General features: G+C 42.2%; 2 protein-coding genes across 3 annotated transcripts in view; both read left to right on the plus strand.

Annotated features, from left to right (window-relative positions):
• LOC105213050 (cadherin-related tumor suppressor) overlaps positions 1 to 15,110 on the plus strand; it is a 229,040-nt gene extending 213,930 nt beyond the window's left edge. For both annotated transcript variants that reach the window (XM_054228092.1, XM_011185574.3), the window contains 2 exons: positions 6,382 to 11,785; positions 11,845 to 15,110. In XM_054228092.1, coding sequence (XP_054084067.1) covers positions 6,382 to 11,785; positions 11,845 to 14,608 — 8,168 coding nt within the window. In that variant the 3' untranslated portion in view covers positions 14,609 to 15,110. The remainder of the gene's footprint in view (positions 1 to 6,381; positions 11,786 to 11,844) is intronic.
• Positions 15,111 to 18,589: 3,479 nt separating this feature from the next.
• LOC105213072 (uncharacterized) overlaps positions 18,590 to 24,209 on the plus strand; it is a 28,247-nt gene continuing 22,627 nt past the window's right edge. Inside the window, exon 1 of the mRNA XM_029040854.2 lies at positions 18,590 to 20,947. Coding sequence (XP_028896687.1) covers positions 18,605 to 20,947 — 2,343 coding nt within the window. The 5' untranslated portion in view covers positions 18,590 to 18,604. The remainder of the gene's footprint in view (positions 20,948 to 24,209) is intronic.

Raw genomic sequence — 24,209 nt, forward strand, 5'->3', positions numbered from 1 at the left:
TATAGTAGAAGGAACTAAGTTATGACAAGAAAAACATGGCAAAAAAATTAAAGCAAAAATATAATAAACTAAAAAATAATGTATGACAAAAATTTAAATTATAGCAAGAAGAAAAATATATACATGTATATGTACACGTTTTAACACCTTAAGTGCCCACACTTTGAATAGACCCCACCTTCAATATTACCCAGTTAAACCTTTACTCCAAACAACAAACTCGAGTATTTCCTATAACAATTACTCTACTCTTTACCAAAATTTTTATTTTGTCAAGCATTTGACTCGCAGCTGTGCCACAACCGCCACATATGGCATGCGTAATGGCGGTGATCGCTAGATGATTGCCCATAATAATAAGATCAATAACTGTTTTTTGGCAATGAAATGTAAGTCAAACCAATACGCATGCGCACTCTCACATACACATACTAGAAAATATACAACTACATTCGACAGCCAATATGAATTGCTAGCCTACATTAGCTATATTTTGCACTTGGGGTTATGTGCCAAATACGTAGCGCGAACAGCCAGTAAGGTAGTCGGCTGAAAAAACCATAAAAAAAGACAAAGCGCGGCAGACACAAGCAGTTGCTATGCAAATGCGCCCGCAGCTAAACATAAAAAATAGCGAGCAAACTACATTGTACCACCAGAAGAAACAACAACAACCACAGAAGGCAGCCGAGGGCAATGCAAACAGCAGGAGGAATACTTTAAAAAGCCAAAAGCACAAAATAAAAAAAAAACAAAAACAAAGTAAATGGTAACCGCAGCGCTGCTGTGCCTTTGGCTGCCAATAAACTGGTGCAATATGAGTGAACATTTGCGCATGCGCGCCCGCTTGCTGCCTCCGCTGCGCGCACATTTTCCATTTTCCTACATGTTTCATATATACTTCAATGCTATTTGCTGTTTGTTTTTTGGGGGTACACAGTCATAGAGAGAAATATTAAAATATGATAAGCGATTGGCGTTGACCATAGGCAATGGCTCGGCTATGCAACTCTGCCAAACTTCAGCTATTTTTTTTGTTGCAATCTTCACTAAAAAAAATAAAAAAAAAAACAAAAACAAAGTAAATGGTAACCGCAGCGCTGCTGTGCCTTTGGCTGCCAATAAACTGGTGCAATATGAGTGAACATTTGCGCATGCGCGTCCGCCTTCTGCCTCCACTGCGCGCACATTTTCCATTTTCCTACACGTTTCATATATATTTCAATGCTATCTGCTGTTTGTTTTTTTTGGTGGTACACAGTCATAGAGAGAAATATTAAAATATGATAAGCGATTGGCGTTGACCATAGGCAATGGCTCGGCTATGCAACTCTGCCAAACTTCAGCTATTTTTTTTTTTTTGTTGCAATCTTCACTACCAACAATTGTGGCCTTTCTCTGCCTGCCTTTCGTGTAATATTAACAATAAAATGCTTTATTTTATTTAAACTGTAAAGTCGTAAAATGTTATCGATGGTTACTGATTTCATATTTTATGCAACCATTTATTTCGGCGCTCGGCTTTCGCGATCGTTTATTTTGTGCTGAGAGTGCAGTGTAGTGGTTAAAGGTACTTGTCGATGTGTGTTTGAGGTATTTTTGTTAGATTTTTTTCTGCTCGTAAATATATTTATAAGTTATGATGTCTTCGTCTACATACATAGTGCTAAGTACAGTTAAGTTATTTATATACAATTTGAAAAAAAAAGAAAATATCCTTCACTTAGAATCACCAGCAAGTTTGTGTCTTAAGTCTTTTGTGTAATCAAACAATGCAATCCGAAAATATTCATTACTTCATGCTTTCAGTACTCATATTTTTCCTTAACAACGCTTCAAATAATTGTACAGCATTCACAAGCAAGCAACAAACATTGTTTGTTTGCTATTCGCTATTTTATCGCGGGCATATTTTTTTTTTATCTCAGCGACAACATTCTAACACATCACGCCTCTAAGGTCCAACACTAATCATTAAACGGCGTTGCGCATTTCCCTAGCAACATATCCGTTTTAATGGCCTTCACATACAGCAAATATAACAACAACAACAGCAAAATGTTGTTGCCTTGGCTTTTGTTCGCATTTATGATGTCCGGCATTGAAAGCTTGTTATTATGGCTGCAACACCACGCACCATGCAACATGCAGCAAGCAGCTACCTCCACCTCTGTGACAAGCATTTAATTTTTTCTTATCGCCGGACGCACAGCCTCAAACATATATATATACTACGCCTGATGCGTAAGGATGTACTCGTATGCCGTATTTCATATGGAAGTAAACTCTTGTGGGGGACTAACAAAAGTTCGGCTGTTGAGTGGTTGGCAACGCTATGCATACATTTGAGGAATATAAAATGATTAAAGATAATTTTTTGAAGATTTTATGTATTATTACAATTTGGCAACTATGAACTTAGATGGAGAGCTAAGGATATATTTTTACTGACTTAATATAAAATAACATCAAGATTTCCGCCTAAAAGAAATTCCCGAGTGCCTCCAAAATGATGCATTATAACATACTGTGAACTTGATCTCTGAACTTTGCCACTTTCATTTAAATTTTTTAAATTAAAAGTAAATTAAAAATTTATTTCGAACATTTTAAATTTTATTTTAAATACTTGAAGTGTATTTTTTTTGTAATTTTTTCACCACATCGAACTCCTGTCGCATCCGCCTCGCTTATTTTGTGCGTGAATATATTTTGCGCCTGCGCCTAAGCATTCACGCTGCTAACAACAATCATTACAATTAAATTGGCCAATCGTTCAACAATTTCGCCACAAAGCAGTCAACAAACACCAAAGCAACATATGTAACAACAACAACAACATTAATCAACATTACGTTTGCAACTTTGTTTTGCCACAAATGCAGCACGCATTGTACACGTACCGATGCTCGTGTGCTCGCGACGGTGCGTCATTGTACACCAATATGATGGTCGTTACATCCGCTAGAACCAAGACGAGACGAGCGCGCTCCAACAGCCAACCGCCTGCTGGTGGCCAAAGTCAAGGTGTAGAATATCATGCAACGTTGTCACACAGCCTTGTTTGTTATTGTTGTCTACATACATTGTTTGTGTGCCACAAACAAAAATCATATGTGTGTCGCGCGTGCTCAGGATGCATAACGGCAACAACAAAATAGCAACAACGCGAAGAGCCATAACAATAAGCGTTCGTGGCGTTGCAAGCGATATGCGCACGCGTGCACCAACAAGTAAAGGCGCAACGCGGATTTCAATAAAACTATACAAGGCGAAGCGAAAACAAAACAAAGCGAGGCGACGCGCAGGCAGTGAAGGGAAATAGATAAGCGCATGCGCGCGCCGCATTGCGGTAAGCTGATGGTGGAGTCAAACAACGGGCAACACGCATTATAGCTTGTAAATTGCTGCTTAGTTAGCGAGAAGATGCTGAAGATGTGCGCTTGATTTCGTGCTCTTGCAACACAATGGCGAGGAGTGAGGCGCATGGTGACAACGTGTGGTAAAGGCAGCGCGATACGTTAAACCTCAACGCGCGCGCTGCCAAGGAGTTGCCGCCGTCGTCGCTACAATGTTGCAAAGCGGTTGTGCTGCGGTTTTTTGTTGTTTCTGTTGTTGTAATTGCTGTAACAGCATTGCAAACACCATTCCGATGCGTAACAATTTCCAGCATTTTACTTTTCTTTTGTTAACCGCAAGCGCAGCCAACAATTTCTGTGCGCGCCGCTGCTGCGCGCGCTTCTTTATGTGCGAGTGTCTGACTGTGTGCGCGCGCGCTTTTTTTTACAAGCATTGAGCGTCTAACAAGCTTTTTATTTATCCTACGGCATAAAATGAAATTCGAACGAGATTTATCACACATGCCAGCCACTCAGCCACTCAACTGCGCAGGCATCCAGGCTTTCAGCCAGTTCAAACTCAAGCGACGCTTTCATCGCAACAATTTTTTCTTTCCGTTGGCGGCAAAGAAACGCGCGCGCACGCTGCAGTCCACCGTACAGCCATTCAGCATTCGCACGGCAGCGCAGAAACTATTTGTCTCTTATTTTGTTTGCTTTCGTCGTCTGCACGAAATACTCAAATACCAACGCAGCTTCTTCGCCAATACGCTATCACCAGCAATTGTCTTCTAAGTTCGCTTTTTTACACATACGAGTTGTCGACACATCGCTTCCCAGTGCATTTTTTCCATTTGCTGTTTTCTTGCAACACATTTGTGGAGCGCCTAACAAGCGTTTTTCCCGACACTCAGTCGTTGCTCGATTAGTTGCGCCTTCTGCGCAGATCGCGCATCTCAGCGATCTCCAACGCAGTCAGGCAAGCAAGCAACTTGGAACCAAGTCTGCACCAGCACCTGCAGTTGTTTGTGGGCAGCAACTGCGAACGCGCATGTGTGGTTCCTCGGTGAATTTGGAAAATATCTGCTTGCACCCATGGGTAACCAAGGTAACCATGCCATCATCCCATCCGTCCAACGTTTCGCCATACATTTTACAAAATTGCGTTTCCAAAACCTTAAATTTTGTAGTTATTCGCCTCTTTTTACTCTACTCGCCGCTAAGCATTCCCGGTGATCGTGCGTGATCGGCACTTAAAGTTGAGTTCTCACCAGCTGTTCAGTGACCATGAGTGCCCACTGTGTGATACACATGAGCTAGTATAAATTTAATGAAAATACTCTTTTTATTTAATTTTTATAATCTGACCATCTTAAGGACATTAGTTGATTTGGGTAGGAGATCTTTATTAAAAGTAACCTGGACATTGCGATGATGTTTGTACTGCAATTGATGCTCTATTTCCTCTATTAGGTTAGGTTAGGTAGGGTTACAAGTCTGATCAATGCGATCAACAGGGTGTCACGAAGATCCCACTTGGACAATTCAAACAACAGTCCTTGGTGATGCCAAAAACTGCCAAGTATGGGTCCATATACCTCATCTATTGATGAAGCTCTTTGAGACTAACTATATTAGTTGAAGTGGCTAATATCGCCTCTAGTCGATTCGGCCGGTTCACCGAATACATGACTTTCAAGATATTTCTATCTGAGACTAGCTACAGGAAATAGTTGCTCTTCATTCTTAGTCGAAAGGATCTCTCAGCCGCACGAGTCGCTACTTGTTGATATCTTTGAACTCATGCGAAGTCTAGAGATCTAGTACTGAAATCCAAGAGGACAACAGAGCTCCGACTCGTAATCAGTCGGATTCAAATCCCTTTTCCCGTGCTCGAATTCCTAGCAAATCCACTAAGTCTGTGTACCCAAACAATTTCAATAAAGAAGTCCTTCAATCGTTTTACTGGTTATTTAAAGTTATCCAAAATAAGTTGTAGTCTTTCCATAAGACCGACGTAAGATATTAATAAACTCCAGAAGAACTCAAAATTATTATTTCTCTTATCTCAGAGACAAACTCTTTGAAAAAGATAAAGGCATTCTTGTAAAGCCTTGATGTCTCATAACCTCCATTTTGGCTCTACTCGTTATCGCCAGAGTTGCATTTTTTGCAAAACAAATTATTGTTAGGCACATTCCTCATGTTCTCAATATACAAAAAACAGATATATTCCTACAACTACAAGAAATATGCATAATTGTCATGACCGTTATGTGCAATGAGCTCTGTGCAATTGGCATTTACCGTTCATTGGCAGCCAATTGCAAATTGCCAGTACAACATGGCAACCCTTTTTTGGCACCACCATGCTACCGGCAACATGGATGGTTTAATTAGAGCGCAACGCGATTGCTGCGCAAGAGTTAACAACACCCGCGCCAATGCGAAACAAATCACAGCAGCATCTAACAAAAGGGACCACCACCGACTGCCGCATGCAATAGCAATAACTACAACGGTTGCAAGCTGATTACTGGTCTACAAGAATTTGAAATGTTTTACATACACCGAGAGTGAGTAACCCTGTACTCGTGTGTGAGTGCGACTGTGGTGCTCTGTGTATTTGTACCGCTTATTTTGCATATTGTCCAATCGCTGTGGTTGGTTGCTCATCCTTTTATGGCAATATTTCAATTTGCTCGTTAAATTAGAACGCGTAAAATGTATTGTCTCGCCGTCCACAAGGCAAGCAGCCCAGTTTTTATCTTGATATCGGCAGAGTATGAGCTTCTTGCCCCACAATGATACTTTCGTTAGCCGTTACATGTGTTACGGTATGTCTTACGTGCCTCTTGGTCTATTTAAATTCGTATTTCTTCACTTATGCCGCAAAAAAAATATTTTTGTAATTCCAGCCATGCAAATCATATCCGCCGCAATTGCAGCTAAGCTATCTAAGATTTGTCCAAAAAATATTATTTATATTCCACGCACAATTGCTAACAATACTGATCATTTGTTTGTTTCCTCCACTCCACAGGTTCCCCACCGCTCACCGGCACCGGCATAGTGCGTGTCATTGTGCAAGACATGAATGATCACAGTCCGGAGTTTGCGCGTCCCTACTATTTGGCCAGCGTGCAGGAGAATCTGCCCGCCGGTACGAAGGTGCTGCAACCCGTGGCCACGGATAAGGATAGCGGCGCTAATGCGAAACTGCGCTTCACGCTGCTCGGCGAGCACATCGACAGATTCCATATCAATTCGGAGACAGGCGAAATCACGACGGCCACCATGCTGGATCGCGAGGAGACCGCCGTGTATTATCTGACGCTCATGGCACAAGACAGCTCGGCTACAGAGCCACGCGCCAGCGCCGTCAATCTGACCATCACTGTGCTCGATGTCAACGACAACACACCCAACTTTAATGCCGCGAGTTTCAATGTGAACGTGCCCGATCGCATAAAGGCGGGTGAATTTGTGTTTGGCGCACGCGCTACCGACTTAGATGATGGCATCAACGCGCTTATAACTTACAACATCAGTGGCAAGGATATCGATAAGTTCACAATTGACAAGAAGAGTGGCGTGATTAAGGCGAAGTTGCCGTTAGGTGCGCGCGAGAACACCAGTTTCGACACGATCTACAGCATAGTTCTGCATGCTATGGATCAGGGTACGGAGTCCCGATCGTCTAGCGCCGATCTCACGGTGTTGATACGTCCAGGCATGCTCTTTCCCGTATTCTCCTCTATCTCCACTAAGCAATTCATGTTATCGGAGGACGTGCGTGAAGGCAAGGTTATCACCACTATCAACGCCGAGTCGCCGAAGAAATCTGCGGCGGGTAATATTAAGTACGCCATTGCTGGTGGTAACATCGGTAGAGCGGTACACATTGATGCCAACACCGGCGTTGTGACCATTGGTAAAGATGGTTTGGACTATGAAACGGCGCACACTTATGAGATATGGATTGAAGCTTCAGACTCGGATCAACCGCGTTTGCGTAGCGTTATGTTGTTGACTATCAACGTAACCGATGCTAATGATAATGCGCCTGTCATCGATAAGATGACCTACTTCGCTGAAATATTGGAAGAAGAACCGCCACCGCAATTTATTGTAAAGGTCCATGGCACAGATCGCGATTCGGGTGATAATGGTGAACTGTCTTATCGGCTCGCCGATGACTTTGAGGGCACCTTCGAAATTGACTCCGATTCTGGTGAAATTTACACCACAATGCGTTTAGATCGCGAAGAGATCAGTTCATATGAGCTGCTCGTGGAAGCGGTAGACCAAGGTATGCCACAACTGACTGGTAGCGCAACAGTACAAATTACGCTCTTGGACAAAAATGATAATCCACCAAAGTTTACACGTCTCTTCTCTGTAAATGTAACGGAAAATGCAAATATTGGTAGTTTTGTTATACAAGTGACCTCATCGGACTTGGACATTGGTGTAAATGCGAATGCCACCTACAGCTTTACTGAGAATCCAGGTGAGAAATTTAAGATCGACGCTATCAGTGGGAATGTTACCGTCGCTGGCTACTTGGACCGTGAACAGCAAGACGAGTATCTGCTGAAAATCGTCGCTTCAGATGGCGCTTGGCGCTCTGAAACTCCCATCACAATCACCGTACAGGATCAGAATGATAATGCGCCTGAGTTCGAGCATAGCTATTACAGTTTCAACTTCCCCGAACTACAACGCTCAGTCGCTTTTGTGGGACAAGTTATTGCCACCGATCGGGATAAGCAGGGACCGAACTCACTCATTTCATATTCACTACAGCAACCATCCGATCTTTTCACCATCGATCCGGCAACAGGTGAGATCTTAAGCAAGCGTACCATGAAGTATAAGCATTCGCAACTGGAAACCTCACCGGAGAATATGTACTCGATGATCGTATTGGCCACAGACAATGGCAAGCCACCGCTAAACTCCGAATGCTTGGTTAATATCAACATTGTGGACGCCAACAACAATCCACCGAAGTTCGAGAAGTCCACTTACCTGGCACCAGTTCCTGAGCAAGCAATGAATGGACTGCGCTTAATCAAAGTGCATGCGGTGGACGCGCTCGACTACGGCGTGAATGCAGAGATCGATTACACACTGGTGAAGAGCAATGCATCGGACTACTTCGCAGTTAGTAAGCACGACGGTTGGATTTCCGTAACGAAGACACTTAATGTTAAGGCGAATACCGTGTTTTTGATCACAGTACGCGCCACTGATCGTGGCGTACCACCGCTGGCGGACGAAACGCGTGTTACCATCATTGTGACTGGTGAAAACAAACACGCACCAAAGATCAACGCGCTCAGTCATCAAGTTATTGTGCCTGAAAACGAACCAATTGGCTCAACAATACTCACTGTTACCGCCTCAGATAAGGACGAGGGACCAAATGGCATGCTAACATACTACTTTTCGGGCGGTAACGAACGCAAAGAGTTCAATATGAACAAAGACACGGGCGCTGTGACTATTTTGAAACCTTTGGATTACGATTTTATACAGGAGTACTACTTGAATATAACCGTTGAGGATTTGGGTTTCAAACCTAAGAAGGCGATTGCCATGCTCACAGTTATAGTGACTGACATCAATGACAACCCACCGCTGTTTAATCAATCGGAATATCATGCCTTCATACCGGAAAATCGCCCACCAAATACGTTTGTCTTCAAGGCACACGCAACTGATAAGGACTCGCCGAAGAACGCAATCATACGTTATACGATCACCAGCGGTACGGGTAAAAATCTCTTCAAGATCAATCCGAACACCGGCGAGATTGTCTCCACAGTGTCTTTTGATTATGAAGAGCGACGCGATTATAATTTGCAGATTATGGCTGCTAATCCGGATTCGCCTATGCACAGCACTGCAATGGTGATCGTGCATATTACAGGCATCAATGAATATTATCCACAGTTTGTGCAGCCTGTCTTCCACTTTGATGTGTCCGAGTCGGCCGAGGTTGGTACCTCTGTTGGTTCCATACAAGCTACAGACAAAGATGCGGGCGAAGATGGTAAAATCTATTACCTGTTAGTGGGTTCCAGTAATGACAAGGGCTTCTCCATCAATGCCATGACCGGTATTATGTACGTATCACGTCATCTTGATCGCGAGACACAGAATCGTGTCGTACTCACTGTTATGGCAAAGAATTATGGCGGTATACGTGGTAATGACACTGATGAAGCGCAAGTCATCATCTCCATACAGGATGGTAATGATCCACCAGAGTTCTTGAAATCACTCTACACCACACGCATATCAGAAGCTGCGCCAGTGGGCACAAAGGTCACTAGCGTCAAGGCTGTCGACAAAGATGTACGCCTACAAAATAATCAATTCAGCTACTCTATAATCAATGGCAATTTGAACCAAACATTCAAAATTGATTCACAGAGTGGTGATATTGAGACCGCACGCGCTTTGGACCGTGAAACTGTGGATACATTCAATTTGGTTGTGGGCGCAATCGATACAGGCGTACCGCCGCAAACTGGCACAACTACGGTTAAAATCGACCTAGAGGATGTCAATGATAACGGTCCAACATTTGAACCCAATGGTCTAATTGGTTATATATCTGAAAATGAACCGCCTGGCACCTCGATTATGACATTATCTGCGTCTGATCCTGATCTTCCACCAAATGGTGAGCCCTTCACTTACTACCTCGTTGGTGGTAAGCATAAAACATTCCTTACAATCGAGAAAGACTCGGGTGTTGTAAAATCCACAAAGAGTTATGACCGCGAAACAACACCAACTCTGGAAGTTGCGATAGAGGTGGAAGATAACGGCGAACCAAAACAGCGCGCACAACATGTGCTTACGATCAAAGTGCTAGACCAGAATGACAGTCCATCCTCGCCACGCATGGTCCACGTGTTGCTCAACACATTCAACAACGAAATTCCCATCGGCAAAATAGCGGATGTACACCCGAATGATCCCGATATAACTGGCGATTATAGATGTAAAGTTTTGGCAAATGCGCAGTCGAGTCCATTAGGCATACTCACGATACCAAGCGCTTGTGACCTGTACACCACGCAGAAGACCACCGTCAACGGCTACTCATACACCGTCTCTGGCAATGATGGTAAACATAATGACGTTGTGTCCACGGTCACTGTGGGCTTCCAAAACTTCGACAGTGACTCAGTAGATCAATCCATTACTATATTGGTGCGTGAAATGACAGCCGAGTTCTTCCTAGCCACGCATTATCGTAACTTCGTCGAATTACTCAAATCGGCTATTGATTCCAGTGATGAACTCAAATTGTACAGCATACGCAATACAGACGAAGAAGACGGTGACTTAGAGCTCATACTGGCGGTACGTAGCTCCAACTTATCCTATCGTACACCGCGTTACATCATCGAGCGTGTGAGTAAAAAACGTGATTCGATTGAACGTTTGTTGCAAGCAACCGGCGGCGTGATTATCGGCTACAGTCCTTGCACTTCGGCTACGACCGGTGCATGCGAAAACGGTGGCATGTGCTCGGCAGAGATACAAGTGCACGACTACATGCACTCACTGAATATTATAGACAGCCAGTCATTAATTTTCAGTGGTCCACGTGTTTCACACGATTATAGCTGTAAGTGCCCCGACGGTTTCACCGGTCAGCAGTGCGACAAGCAACAAGATCCATGCTCACCAAATCCCTGCGAAGCGAATGCGCAATGTCGTCGCATCGCCTATGACTTTCAGTGTATTTGTCCGCCAAATCGAGAGGGTAAAAACTGTCAGCTACACCGTGGAGACGTGTGTACGAGTAACCCGTGTCGTAATGGCGGCTCCTGCATGCACAGTCCAGATGGCGCATCCTTCTTCTGTCTCTGTCGGCCGGGTTATCGCGGCAATCAATGCGAACATGTGTCCGATTCATGTCGCCCAAATCCCTGTTTGCATGGTGGGCAATGTGTCAGTTTGAAACCAGGTTACAAGTGCAGTTGCGTTGACGGGCGCTATGGACGGCATTGCGAGCGTGCAACATTTGGTTTTCAGGAGCTTTCTTACATGTCGTTTCCAGCTTTGGACGCAGCAACTAATGACATTTCAATCATATTCGCTACCACTAAACCGGACGGTTTATTGCTCTACAACTATGGCATGCAAACTGGTGGACGTTCGGACTTCGTGGCTATAGAAGTTGTGAAGGGAAAAGCTTTCTTCTCTTTTGGTGGTACGCGTACAGCAATAACAACGGTAGTCGTGGGTGCCAATAGCATGGACAGTTTGGCTGATGGCAAATGGCACAAGGTCACTGCTACACGCAATGGGCGTGTCATGTCTCTGAGCGTTGCCAAGTGCTCGGAAAATGGTGATGTATGTGAGGAATGCCGACCTGGCGATGTCAGCTGCTATGCGCAGGACGTCGGACCTATTGGGTAAGTTCAATTAAAACAATATTTGATTATTATATCTTAATTGATAACTTTGTTTGCAGTACCTTGAACTTCAACAAACAACCACTACTTATTGGTGGTCTGGCAACGGCGGACCCGGTGCTGGAGCGTCCGGGACAGATACATTCGGATGATCTCGTTGGTTGCGTGCACAGTGTGTCCGTAAATGGACGTCCTTTAAATATGAGCAATCCACTCAAACAGCGTGACGTGCTGCCCACCTGCAATCGCAACAACAATGGTGGTCCATGCCAACAGAGTGCGCCCAATGATCCAGCGCTATCACTTTGTGGTGATTATGGCACCTGCATGGATCGCTGGCATACAGCAATGTGTCAGTGTGGCGCCAGTTTGCTTTCGCCAGATTGCTTTAGCTCCTTGGAGCCAATTACCGTTACGAATGGTGCCTTCGTGGAATTCAAAATATCGGAGAAGCATCGTCGCATGCAGCTGCTAGACAATTTGTATGCCGCCAGTAATATATGGTCGTATGACGTCTCACGTCGCAGACGATTTACCGTTAATAGTGACAACATCACCGCTTTGGCGCAGGTTGTGGATTTACCAAAAACCGTTAGTGTCATCTTCCGCACCTACAAAGAAGACGGTTTGCTGCTCTTCGCCGCAACGAATAAGCAATACACGGCAGTGGAGCTGAAAGCTGGAAAGTTAGTCTATTATTCCAAGCAGAACAGCGTGGTGAATATGACCATACAGAAGCCGGACAAATTGAATGACGGAAAGTGGCATAATCTTACCTTGTACACATCGAACCGTGTCCTACGTTTGCTGATTGATAGCAACAAAGTTGGTGAAGAACTTGACACGGCTGGTGTACATGACTTCCTCGATCCATATTTAACGGTACTTTCTATAGCTGGCGTGCGACGCGAACATTATCCACAGGATAATATACCCAGCAGCTATGAGGGCTGCATTGCCAACTTTACAATCAACAACGAAGTGCAACCGTTTAATGGCTCGGGTAGCGTCTTCACCAATGTCTTGATACGCGGCAAGGTGACGTTCGGCTGTAATGGTGATTTGGGCATTGGCGCGGCGCAAGCTTCCGATCCCGTCAGTATCGGTATCACACTTGTCATTGTCTTCTTTGTCATACTGGTTGTTGCCATTTTGGGTTCCTACGTAATTTACCGTTTCCGTGGCAAGCAAGAGAAGATTGGTAGTCTAAGTTGCGGTGTACCAGGTTTTAAATTGAAACATAGTGGCGGTTCTGCGACATCCCAAAATCAAGCAGATCATGTATTGTCCCGGGGTAGAGGTGTGCATGCCGGCGATGGTCCAGTGAGCTATCATGTAGACAGTGGTGACCTGATACGCGGTGTAGGCGGTCATCACATGGTCGGTCCCGAATTGATTTCGAAGAAGTTTAAGGAACGTGAAATTAACTCTAACGAACACCAACAACAACGACCGCAGCGCCCGGATATAATCGAAAGAGAGGTGGTTAGCAAGAGCCCGCCATTGCGAGATGAACATCACCCACCGATACCGCCACCCAGCCAAGCGCATCATCCGCACGATCATGCCAGTTCTGTTGACTTGGGTTCAGAGTATCCAGAGCACTACGACTTGGAAAACGCCAGTTCAATAGCGCCATCTGACATTGACATCGTCTATCATTACAAGGGTTATCGAGAGGCGGGTGGCGTACGCAAATACAAAGCTACACCAGCACCGGTGGCATCGTACACACATCACAAACACCAAGCCACAGCCGCACAACAGCAGCACCGGCATTCACCACGTCACGGCATCGGTGTTGGTGGACCATTCGTGCCACGTGTGCCGCCACAAACTAGTCAACCACCACCACCCTCAAGTACACCACGTCCACATCAAAGCACACCATTGGCGCGCCTGTCGCCCAGCTCCGAGTTGAGTTCACAGCAGCCTCGCATACTAACACTGCACGATATCTCCGGTAAACCGTTGCAAAGCGCGCTGCTCGCCACCACCTCCAGTTCGGGTGGCGTCGGCAAGGATGCGCTACATAGCAATAGCGAACGTAGTCTAAATAGTCCAGTTATGTCACAACTATCCGGACAGAGTTCGAGCGCCAGCAGACAAAAACCAGGTGTTTCCGCGCAGTCGCCAGCACAAGCGCCCATTGGCCTCACAGCGGAAGAGATCGAGCGCTTAAACGTAAGACCGCGTACATCGAGTTTAGTCTCAACACTGGACGCCGTCTCATCCAGTAGCGAAGCACCACGTGTGCCCGGTGGCGCGCATCACATAGCGCTCGGCGGGGGTCTACACAATGCTGACGTCGATGCGCACAGCTCCTCGTCAACGGATGAGAGCGGCAACGATAGTTTCACTTGCTCGGAAATCGAGTATGATAACAACAGTCTCAACGGTGATGCCAAGTATACCACCAGCAAAGCGGTGCCCGACGATCGCACCGATCGCAATGCAGTAGGACGTGCAATGAGCGGTGATGGCGTGGGTCCAAGCATGGGTAAAGTACCGCCGATGCCGCCGCACTCATACGATGGTTTCGACTCGTCCTTTCGTGGCTCACTCAGCACTCTAGTCGCCAGCGATGATGACATCTCAACACGCATGGGCGGCATCTATCGACAACTCAACGGGCCGGGTTCGCCATCGCAACCGAGCTTGGGTTGGAACTATCTGCTCAACTGGGGACCAAATTTCGAAAGCTTGATGGGCGTCATCAAAGACATCACCGAGCTGCCAGATGCGGTGGGCGAGCAACAGCAGCTGCAATCGACGATGTGTATGCCTGGAAATACGCCGAAGAACTCCGAGGAATATGTATAGTAACGTTTGCAAGTAGCAAGTAGTTTAAGCATAGAGTTTCCTGTCAGCATAAAGCGTAGTGAGGGAAAAGCTAAATACGTGATTTAGTGTATTTATGTAGTTTTAGTTTTGTAGTTTACTTAGAATCTCTGCCATTCACTAGGACTTTCAGAACAAAGCGCTGACTCGTGACACTCTTTACGTCTGACTGAATGCCATGTCTGTATAAGCGGCTCGTATAAATTTATGATTTGCAGCCGAAATTAATATTAATTTTTAAACAAGTTTAGTGTCTTCCAATGGGCTCATAGTATAAAGTATTCATTAGAGTGGAGTATACTTGGCTACAAACTGAGTCTTTGACTAAGTGTAATGTACAGCAAATATTTATAAATTATTTTTAACGCATTCATTCTTTACTCCTACTGCCAAATATTCGCGTGAGAATTCATCTGTATACATCATTTAATGCCTCAGTCTAATTAGCGTTTAGTTTAAGCAGCTCATTCGGACCACACCCACACACTCACTGTAAGTATGTACGTAACTTCTCTTAGCATTATTTATTTGAGCGCATACATATAATTCAATTTTGCACTAAGACCAATTGTGTTTATCGCCTTGTATCAAGGTTCGTGTCCTAACCTAGTAGCTAGCATATAGTTAGTGTTAGGGTATTTGTTAGTGTAAGTGCTAACGATAATTTAATTAATTTAGACTTAGCAAGCAATTAACATTAGTTTTTAATTATGAAAAACTCAATTTTACGACTCGGCATAAATGTAAAGTGTTTTGTGTGCTATATTAAAAATAATTGAAAGTATACATATGTATTATATGCATTTATTAAGAGTTTTGTTTGTAATGTACTATTTAAAAAAAAATAGAAATTGTATTCAAATGAAATCTTGCCATAAGATTTGCGTGCGTAAATATATATCTACAAATAAACAAAGCGACAGCAACAACTTAAAGTAAAAATTGTTAATTAAAAATTTTAAAAATTAAAAAAAATATAATTAAAATTATTTTAATTTTCATTAAAAGAAAGAACTTAGTTTTAAAATCGTAAAAGCAATCTTCCATAAAGCTTTAAATTGCATCTTTAAAGATAAATTCCACTATTTGATATTGTAGACTAAATTTAAAAAACATAAAATTTAACATAAAACGCCAAGAATTTATAAAAATTAATTTTAAATTCAAAACCTTTTTTTAGGAAGTAAAAAAATATTTTTTTTTTTTAATTTTTTGAATACATTTTAGTTGACTTCTTTAAATGCAATCTGACTTTTATAAAAACAAAAAACATAATTTCGTTTAGAAATTTAATTCTACTCTATTTTATAAGTATATTAAATAAATTTAAAGAACAAATTTTAGCGAACAAATAAAATTTAAATATTCAATTTTTAATAAAAAATAATTATGGTTTTATTTATGGTTAAGATTATCTCATCAAAGCTGTAGAAATCAAATTGTGTGGTTAAAACTATTTTTCCAAACCACTTGAACACTGGTTGCCAACACTGTTATCGCTGCCAATATATTTGGGACTATTTTTAGTGAATTTCGCCAAAATGTATACCTCATTTGTTAACACTTTGCCCAGTGTACCAATTGTGGTTGTTTTCTACAAGAGCATTTGTTCATAAGTATGTTTCTCCATATCATATTCAATTTCACAAAACTCCCTTATGTTAGCAGGCGCACAGAAATGTCAAGCAAGTAGTCGAGTGGATTATTTCTAACTACCACGAACTTGCAAACGCTTGATAGTGTGATAAACTGTCGCCTACATTTAGGGGTGATTTATAATAAAGCGGCAAAAAAATGTGAAACATTATATTTTCCTGTCTTTCTAACCATTTTGGTATTGTCTGCATCATATAAAAGTATAAATCTGTCGGTCTAACTATTTTGGTATTGTTTACTTCACATAAGATTATAAGAAATCTGTCGAGGAAGGCATCACAGTTCAATAAATTGTATTAAAGAAAAAACTTGTAGGCGCTTCATAGTGTGTTGCCTACATTTAAGGGTGAAGTATAATAAAGAGGCGAAATTTCATACGTAACATATTTTTCTACATTCCAACCATTTTATTATTGTCTGCCTCACATAAGAGTATAGAAAATCAGTCAAAGAAGCTAACGTGGGAATTTAGAATTAGAATTAGAAGAAAAAAAGTATTTGTAGAAGCTTGGTGGTATGTGTTGCCTACATTTAGGAACAAAGTATAATAAAGAAGCTAAGTTTCAAACATTTTTTCTATCCTTCTATCTAATTTCAATAATATAAAAAATCTGTGAAAGTGACAATAATATTTAATAATTTTAATTTGAAGGAAAAATAATATAAAAATTTATAAAATTGCGGAAAAAATCAGTAGTAAAGACATCAGCTGTTAGCTTACTTTTTACCATAAAAGCCATGACTAAAAAAACATTGCATGTTAGAAACTATGTCACTTGCAGTAGAAGATACTATTTTGTATAACGAAAAATTGGTCACAACACCGTTACACCATTCCTTAGATTTTTAAAGTAATATTGTATGTGTCGCCACAATTTGCTGGGCTTTTATTATTCGGCTTGCAACAATTATAATTCAACTTGTAACGATTTTACTGCTAAATTACCCACGAATATTTAGTTGACATACTTTAACACCGCGCGATAAGCGTGCACGGCAAAGCGAATGAGAATAATTAAACTAAATTCGACTGGGTGTCACGATAATGTTGGACAATATAGAAAGAAGTAGAACTGCAGCGCTTGGAATGAGGGGCGTATTAATTTCAAACAATAGTTTTGGTACACGGCAATTTCCTGGCTGCACCAGTACGTTGAAGGGGGCGTCACGTCACTCGGAGGTTATAGGAGCACTTTGTAAACTAGAACCTTTTCAGGTGATATTTCTGTACTGACTATTTTCTGGCATTTTTTATAAATCTATTTATTATGACTTAGATTCAAAGCACCGGCACGTTGCCACTTTTACTGTAATACATTTTGTTAGTAGTTTATTGAACACCTCTTTTTGCATTTTCGGAAATATCAGTTTGTAAACAAAGCGAGTATTTGAATCCTTAGAGACAACTGAGGTCACAAAAACGCCAAACACGGTGTAAACAAAAACGTTTGAAGTGCGCATGTGACCAACTACGAGGTAAATTTGGGGTAAAATGAAATAGTTTGTGGCTAGTTTTGTTTTGTACCACATAAGGACGTGATTAAGTCCGCACTGAGACATTTCGGATACAATTTTGGAAGTGATTTCATTCTTGGAAAAACTCCCTTTGAGCCTTATATTAAGTTCTAATAAATTTTCTCTGGCGATAAAAAAACAATGCTATAATAAAGAGTAATTGTGTAAGCATTAAACTATAGCTTCCAATTCTTCACAATTTCGTTCTTCAAACTCTCAATCCGGCTACACTGTCAGCTGATGTCCGGCATAGTAAACATCAATGCAATACTTAACGGTCACTCAGGACTCACCATTCAACAGCAACGGTATTTACCACCGTTGTGAGAGTACAAAAGTCAATGGCGTAGCGCCAGAAAGCACAGTCACGAGTTGTAAGCGGACGAGCACGGTTAAAACAATATTTTCCCAAATAGTAAAGCGCAGTGAACAAAGGAAGCCACAACAAATTGCAATTAAGTGAATAGTGAGAAATAAAAAAAAGGAATGAGTGAAAATGTATGCCAGGAGTGAGTGTGTGGGCGTTAGTGACCAGTGCATTCGGTGAGCATTAAGGGCTGAATAGCCGGATGCAAAAGAGCGTGACCAAGCATAATTAAAGTGACCGCTGAGCAGTGGATATTAAATACCGGCTCCCTACCATATAAGAATTCGCGTAAGAATTAAAGTGTTTAAATGCAGTAAAGTGAATAGAAACTATTGGTATTAAAGTGACGCAGAAAAAAATTCAATTTGATTCAGAATAAGACACGGTTTCTGAGAATCATTATCCTCTAACTCTTTTCCAAGTCCAACCGTGAAAATAGTATGTTCTTTCGACGCATGTTTGCGCGTAAGGATAACAGTGGCAGCGGCAGCAACACCGCTTACGATTACGATGATGATGTCAATGGAAATGACAACACCGACGAACAAGATGAAATTGGAGCTTTGGGCGGCGTAACAGCACGCAGTAAGCACTACAGCAACAGCAACGGCAATGGCGTACTCAGTAACGGCAGTGGCACTAACAGCAGTAGCGATTATGAGCTGCAACAGCATCGACGAAATGGACTACGCAAATACGGTGCCGCCACCGCACCCTCAGGAGTGAGTGGAGCTGCCAAGCATTGCGGTTCCGCCAGCACGCTGCATCGTGCTGCCACCTCTGGACCGGCTACAGTGCAATTGACGCCCTTGTGGGAGCACATATTGCGTACGCGTACACTTCCCGACAATGTCTATCCTATAAAAATATTCGGTGAATTTCTCGAGCGTTTACGCGATCCCGAGTGGCAGGTGCGGCAACATGCTTTACGAGTCTTTGTCGATGTGTTGGTGGTGATGCGCGCGGAAGCAGATGCATACATGGATCCGTTGATACCGCGTTTGGTGGAGAATTTGGGACATCAGGCGCCTACCGTGCGGAAAGGTGCACTTGACTGTCTGCGCGTGTATCTCGCCGAAACGGCGATGCCCGAGACAATATTGTTACAGATACTCGATATCGGGCTGAATCAGAAGATTACAAATGAACCGTTTGGTGGACGCTTAACATGCGGTGTTATGCTATCCTTACCAGCGCTGGTTCAATCGACGCTGCACACCAGCAAGCGGCACTACATACTACGCACGGCCGTAGAGATGTTAGTGCAGAAGATGGGTCAGGTGACGCATCAGGAGATTACGTTGAAAGTGCTTTCGAAGTTGCGGGAATTAGTTGGTGAGGACGAGTTTCGCGAGTATATGACGAAGAGCGCATATCGGGAGTTCGATTTATTATGTAATGTCTACGGTGTAGAAGGGAAATTGGCTAACAGTGCGACTAGGCATGGTAGTGGACATGTTAGTCAAGTATATACCAACAACGCAGCTGGTACTTGGCGTATGCTTTCCAAGCAATCTGGTTCCAGCTGTTGGCGTTCCTCGGACGAAGAACAAATGCTCGAGGAGGCAGCTAAGGGCAAAGTTATTATGGAGACTGAGGTCAAAATCAACGATGACACATTAACGATGCGTATATTGGAAGCGAAGGACGACGACTTCGATACAGAAGCGGATACGGACTCGAGTCCACGCAAATCTTTAGACACCTATCCGAATAGCTTGGAAGATGAGGTTGTTTGCGGCCGTTTGCCGAGTGCGTCACACGATTTAACGCATGAGATAAGCGCAGTCGTGCGTTTACTCAGCGATTCCGAGCTGGACTTGGAGGAGGATTTGAATGTTTTAGAGCAACTGGCGCATCAGCACGAGAAACCCGAGTACTACACAGTAGTAACGCCATCCACACCGTCACGCACGCCGAAACGCGTCACATTCGGTGGCGAGGTGGTTAAGATGCGCACACCGGACAGCGATGCCAACAATTCCAACAGTACAAATAACAATGGAAATGGTGCTGCAAATCACACACACTCACTTTTCGCCACAAATCCCGGTACACAGAATGCCATTGACGCCGGTGGAGGTGGCAGCAGTGACAGCAGTGAAACTGTGCAACGCACTATCACAACAACTACCACAACAACTGAAATCACAATCATTAGCACACCATCTACCTCCGCTGCGAGCAGCCCAGTGCCAGAGGAAAGCTACAAGACCATGGCGCTGAGTGTGGAAATCACCAATGACAACACTAAACCACTGCCACCAGTGGAGCCCTCACCAACAGCGCGTCCCAGAACAGCATCATCTCCCCGGCGTTCACAAACACCAAACAATACAGCAGATGGCGGTGCTGCCACGTCCGCTACGAGCAACGCCAGCACTTCAACCTCAACGACCACAACAAACTCACAGTCACCACCAAAGCGACGAGACTCTGTCGGCAGTGCCGGCACAGTGGCCACCTTATCACCACGCTCGCCATTCAAGCGACTCAGCGTTAGTCCGGTGGACAGCATTATTAGCCCCAAGACGCCACACAAACCCATCGAAGTGATGCACAACTTGCAACGCGATCCCTCACCAGTGCGTGCACGCAGCGCGCGCCGTGCCGAGTCCATGAAGAACTTAGCCGAGGCTGCTGAGAGTGGTGAAGTAGCTGCCAGTGCGTTGGCTAAGTCAACAGCGGCGCCGCGTGCACAAACACCCTCGCCGCTGCCGCCAAAAACCTGGGAGGAGTTGGACATTGTCGATTATGACACATTATTGGACCTGCGCTCGGGGGTGAGTAAAAGTGAAAGTGAAGCCGCCACATATGACACCTTGCCTTTAATAATGCATAACACGGGCGTTAATATGTGCGCACAACTTGATATTTACACTTTTTTTGACTACAACTGAAGGTTACACGCTTGCAATGCAATCGATATTTCACACTTGACGTCAAGTTGTTGTGCAAGCGAATAGTTAAACTAAAGTAAAAATGTGCTTGAATTGCATGTGAAATATGAACTTAAAACGACTGCGCTGTAGTTCATAGATTTGTCTGCGGCATAAAGTTATGGCAAAGTTTTTGCAACGGCCGCCACTTTCACCATAAAGTTGTGAAACATTCAGACATTAAGTATTGCATATGTACTATATATAAACCGGAACTCTGCAGTATTGCAACTGCACGCACTCGCTCTTCGCTCTCATGGAGGGCCAGTAGGAAATTTGTTGGGTTGTGATGTGCTCATTTTGGAGTGCTAATGTAAAATATATAAAATTGAAAAGTTCTTCGGAAAAATTTTTAGGTATACAAATTTAGTTAAGAATATATTGAGAGGTGATTTCAATGAATTCATAGAAACTTTCAGCATGACTATTTTATAGTAAAAATTGGTTAGAATTGATAATACCAATGAGTAAGACCTAGATTTGACAGTTCATTCCTTAGACCGTTCGTCTGGCTAGGCAGATAATGACATGCCTCGGAATATATTGCTGTCAAAGAGAAGCTTCTTTAAAATTCACTAACTGAACGGAAGCGCATAGAGCTTAAAAGTCTCTAAATTAGTCGAACAGGTCCTCTCGGCTGGAGTTCATTCGAGGCAGCTGTGACGCTCAATTGCCCGAATTCATTTTAAAGAAATATAATAGCAAACCCTTATTTTTATAATAAAGCGGAATTATTTTGTGTTTTATTTCTTCTTGAAAAACACATGTCTAAAAAGACACCCTTCAGTTTTTTTAATATTTAAAAAATGCAATTAAATAAATAAAATAAAATATGAAATTTCAAAACAAAATATATCTTAAGATTTTCACCAATAAAGCTCCAATTTCCTACTGGTACACTTCATACGCCGAAAAGTATGCAACATGTACATGGTGTAGCGGGAAAAATTGTGCAATTTACACAACAGTAATTTTACAAATGCATGACCGGTAATAATAATTCCGCAGTGAGGTGCACACGCATACAAACAACCTATAAAATTGAGCCATACACACACACACACATGCATACAAGTGACTAAAAATCACATAAATCCACATGTGTGTGTATATGAGTTGAAGCCATTTTAAATACAGACCAGACGCGGTTAAGCTATATAAATTAACAACTAAGCGCATACATCATAGCAAATAAACTACAACAGCAAAAACAACAAAAAATGAGAAAACAAAAATAAACCACAAACAAATGCAACTCTTTATGTATGTATGTAAATCTCAACTACAGCGCTGCTATTTTATCCGTCTCAGAACTGGGTCACTAGGATATAAATACATGTGCGCATACACATATGTTTGAGTATAAAGAAATATATATGCATGTCTGTATATTTCAGCTAGCTTCTGGTATTTTTAGTTAACCTAACACAATACACATTAAATTAATAGAAGATATGAGCAGCTGATAAGTGAAATATCAAATATAGTAGAATATTTCAAAGAAGAAGTACAACTGCCGCATTTTGATGCTATAATTAAATTTACCGTTATATGGATTATATAGTAACTTACTATCTACGTAAATAGACACTTGCAAGCATTATATTTGAATTGATTGATATACTTAAGGTCACAGTGGAAGTACGCAAGAAAGTAGGCTTGGCCTATAATTAGTCAGACTTACGAGGTGCGTTCAAAAAATAACGGGAATTTTCGTTTTTTTTTTTTGAAAATAAATTTTTTATTCATTCTTCGACATTAAAGTTGTCGCCTTCAAAATAGTACCCATTCGATATTATGCACTTATGCCAGCACTTCTTTCAATCGTCGAAACACTTTCGAAATTGGATTTTTGGTTTAGCATTTGGCTCTTTCAGCGAGTTTCTGGTATACTTGTAAAACAACAGCTCTTTAAGGTTTTCACAAATAACTTATCAATCATCTAAATTTATTATATCCTCTTTAAAATAGGCCACTTCGGAGCCAATACTCTTCTTCCAACGAACAATCCAATCATCGAAACACTTTTTAAAGCTATATTTCGGGATGGCCTTCAGTTCTCATTGGGAATTAGTTTTGATAACTTCAATGCTCTCAAAACGGGTTCCACGAAGTGGTAATTTGAGTTTTAGAAACAGGAATAACTCACACGTGGCGATATCTGGAGAGTACGGTGGTTGTTCGATGATATACATATATTGAATTTTCTTCAAAAACTCGTTCACAATGATCGCTTTGTGCGCTGATGCATTATCTTGGTGGAAAATCCAACTCTTGTTCCGCCACAAATCTGGTCTTTTGCAACGAACATTCCCTCTCAAACGCTTCATAACACATTCTTTATTTACGGTTTTGCCATCCGGTAAGAATTCCGAATGAACAACATTCCGAATATCGAAGAAAACGAGATCGAAGGCCGTCATGAACGTGGCAAATTATACACTTATTCTCGCCCTTCTTTGAACGATGTATACCAATCGTAAATTTGAGTTTTCGGCATGGTTGAATCACCAAATGTTTTTTTTTCAAAATTTCCAACGTTTTGGCTCAAGAAATTTCATTTGAAATATAAGATTTCACACAAAGTCTTTGTTCAATATTTCCATCCATAGTAAAAATAGCAATGCACACAAAACGTTGACTTGTTCCTAATGACGCCGTAATGACACATAGCAATAAAATTGACTGAATGGTGGCTGACAGTTGTACCAACTGGGGGAAATTTAAAATATTCTCAGCAGGAAAATTTAAAATGAGAACTTCCGGGTACTTATTTGACAGAATGTACATAATACAAAAATTAAACTCTCCAAATCACCGAAAAATTAAATTTTTTCAAACAATTCCCGTCATTTTTTGAACACACCATGTAAATATACTCAAATAAAAATCAATTTACTAAAGTGTTATTGAGATTATGAGGATTAGAAATGAATTTTTCACCTAACACAAAATCGAATTCATATGCCACCCAAACCCAGTTCAGTCTTTCAACCGTAGTAACTCAAGTTCAGTTGTTATTGTCTAGAATAATCAGTTTAAGCTTTCTTAAATTGAAATCAAAAGTTGTATAAATCTTAAAAAACCCTCTTTATGCCAAATTTAA

Source organism: Zeugodacus cucurbitae, chromosome 3, assembly GCF_028554725.1.
Source record: "Zeugodacus cucurbitae isolate PBARC_wt_2022May chromosome 3, idZeuCucr1.2, whole genome shotgun sequence".
Taxonomy (NCBI): domain Eukaryota; kingdom Metazoa; phylum Arthropoda; class Insecta; order Diptera; family Tephritidae; genus Zeugodacus; species Zeugodacus cucurbitae.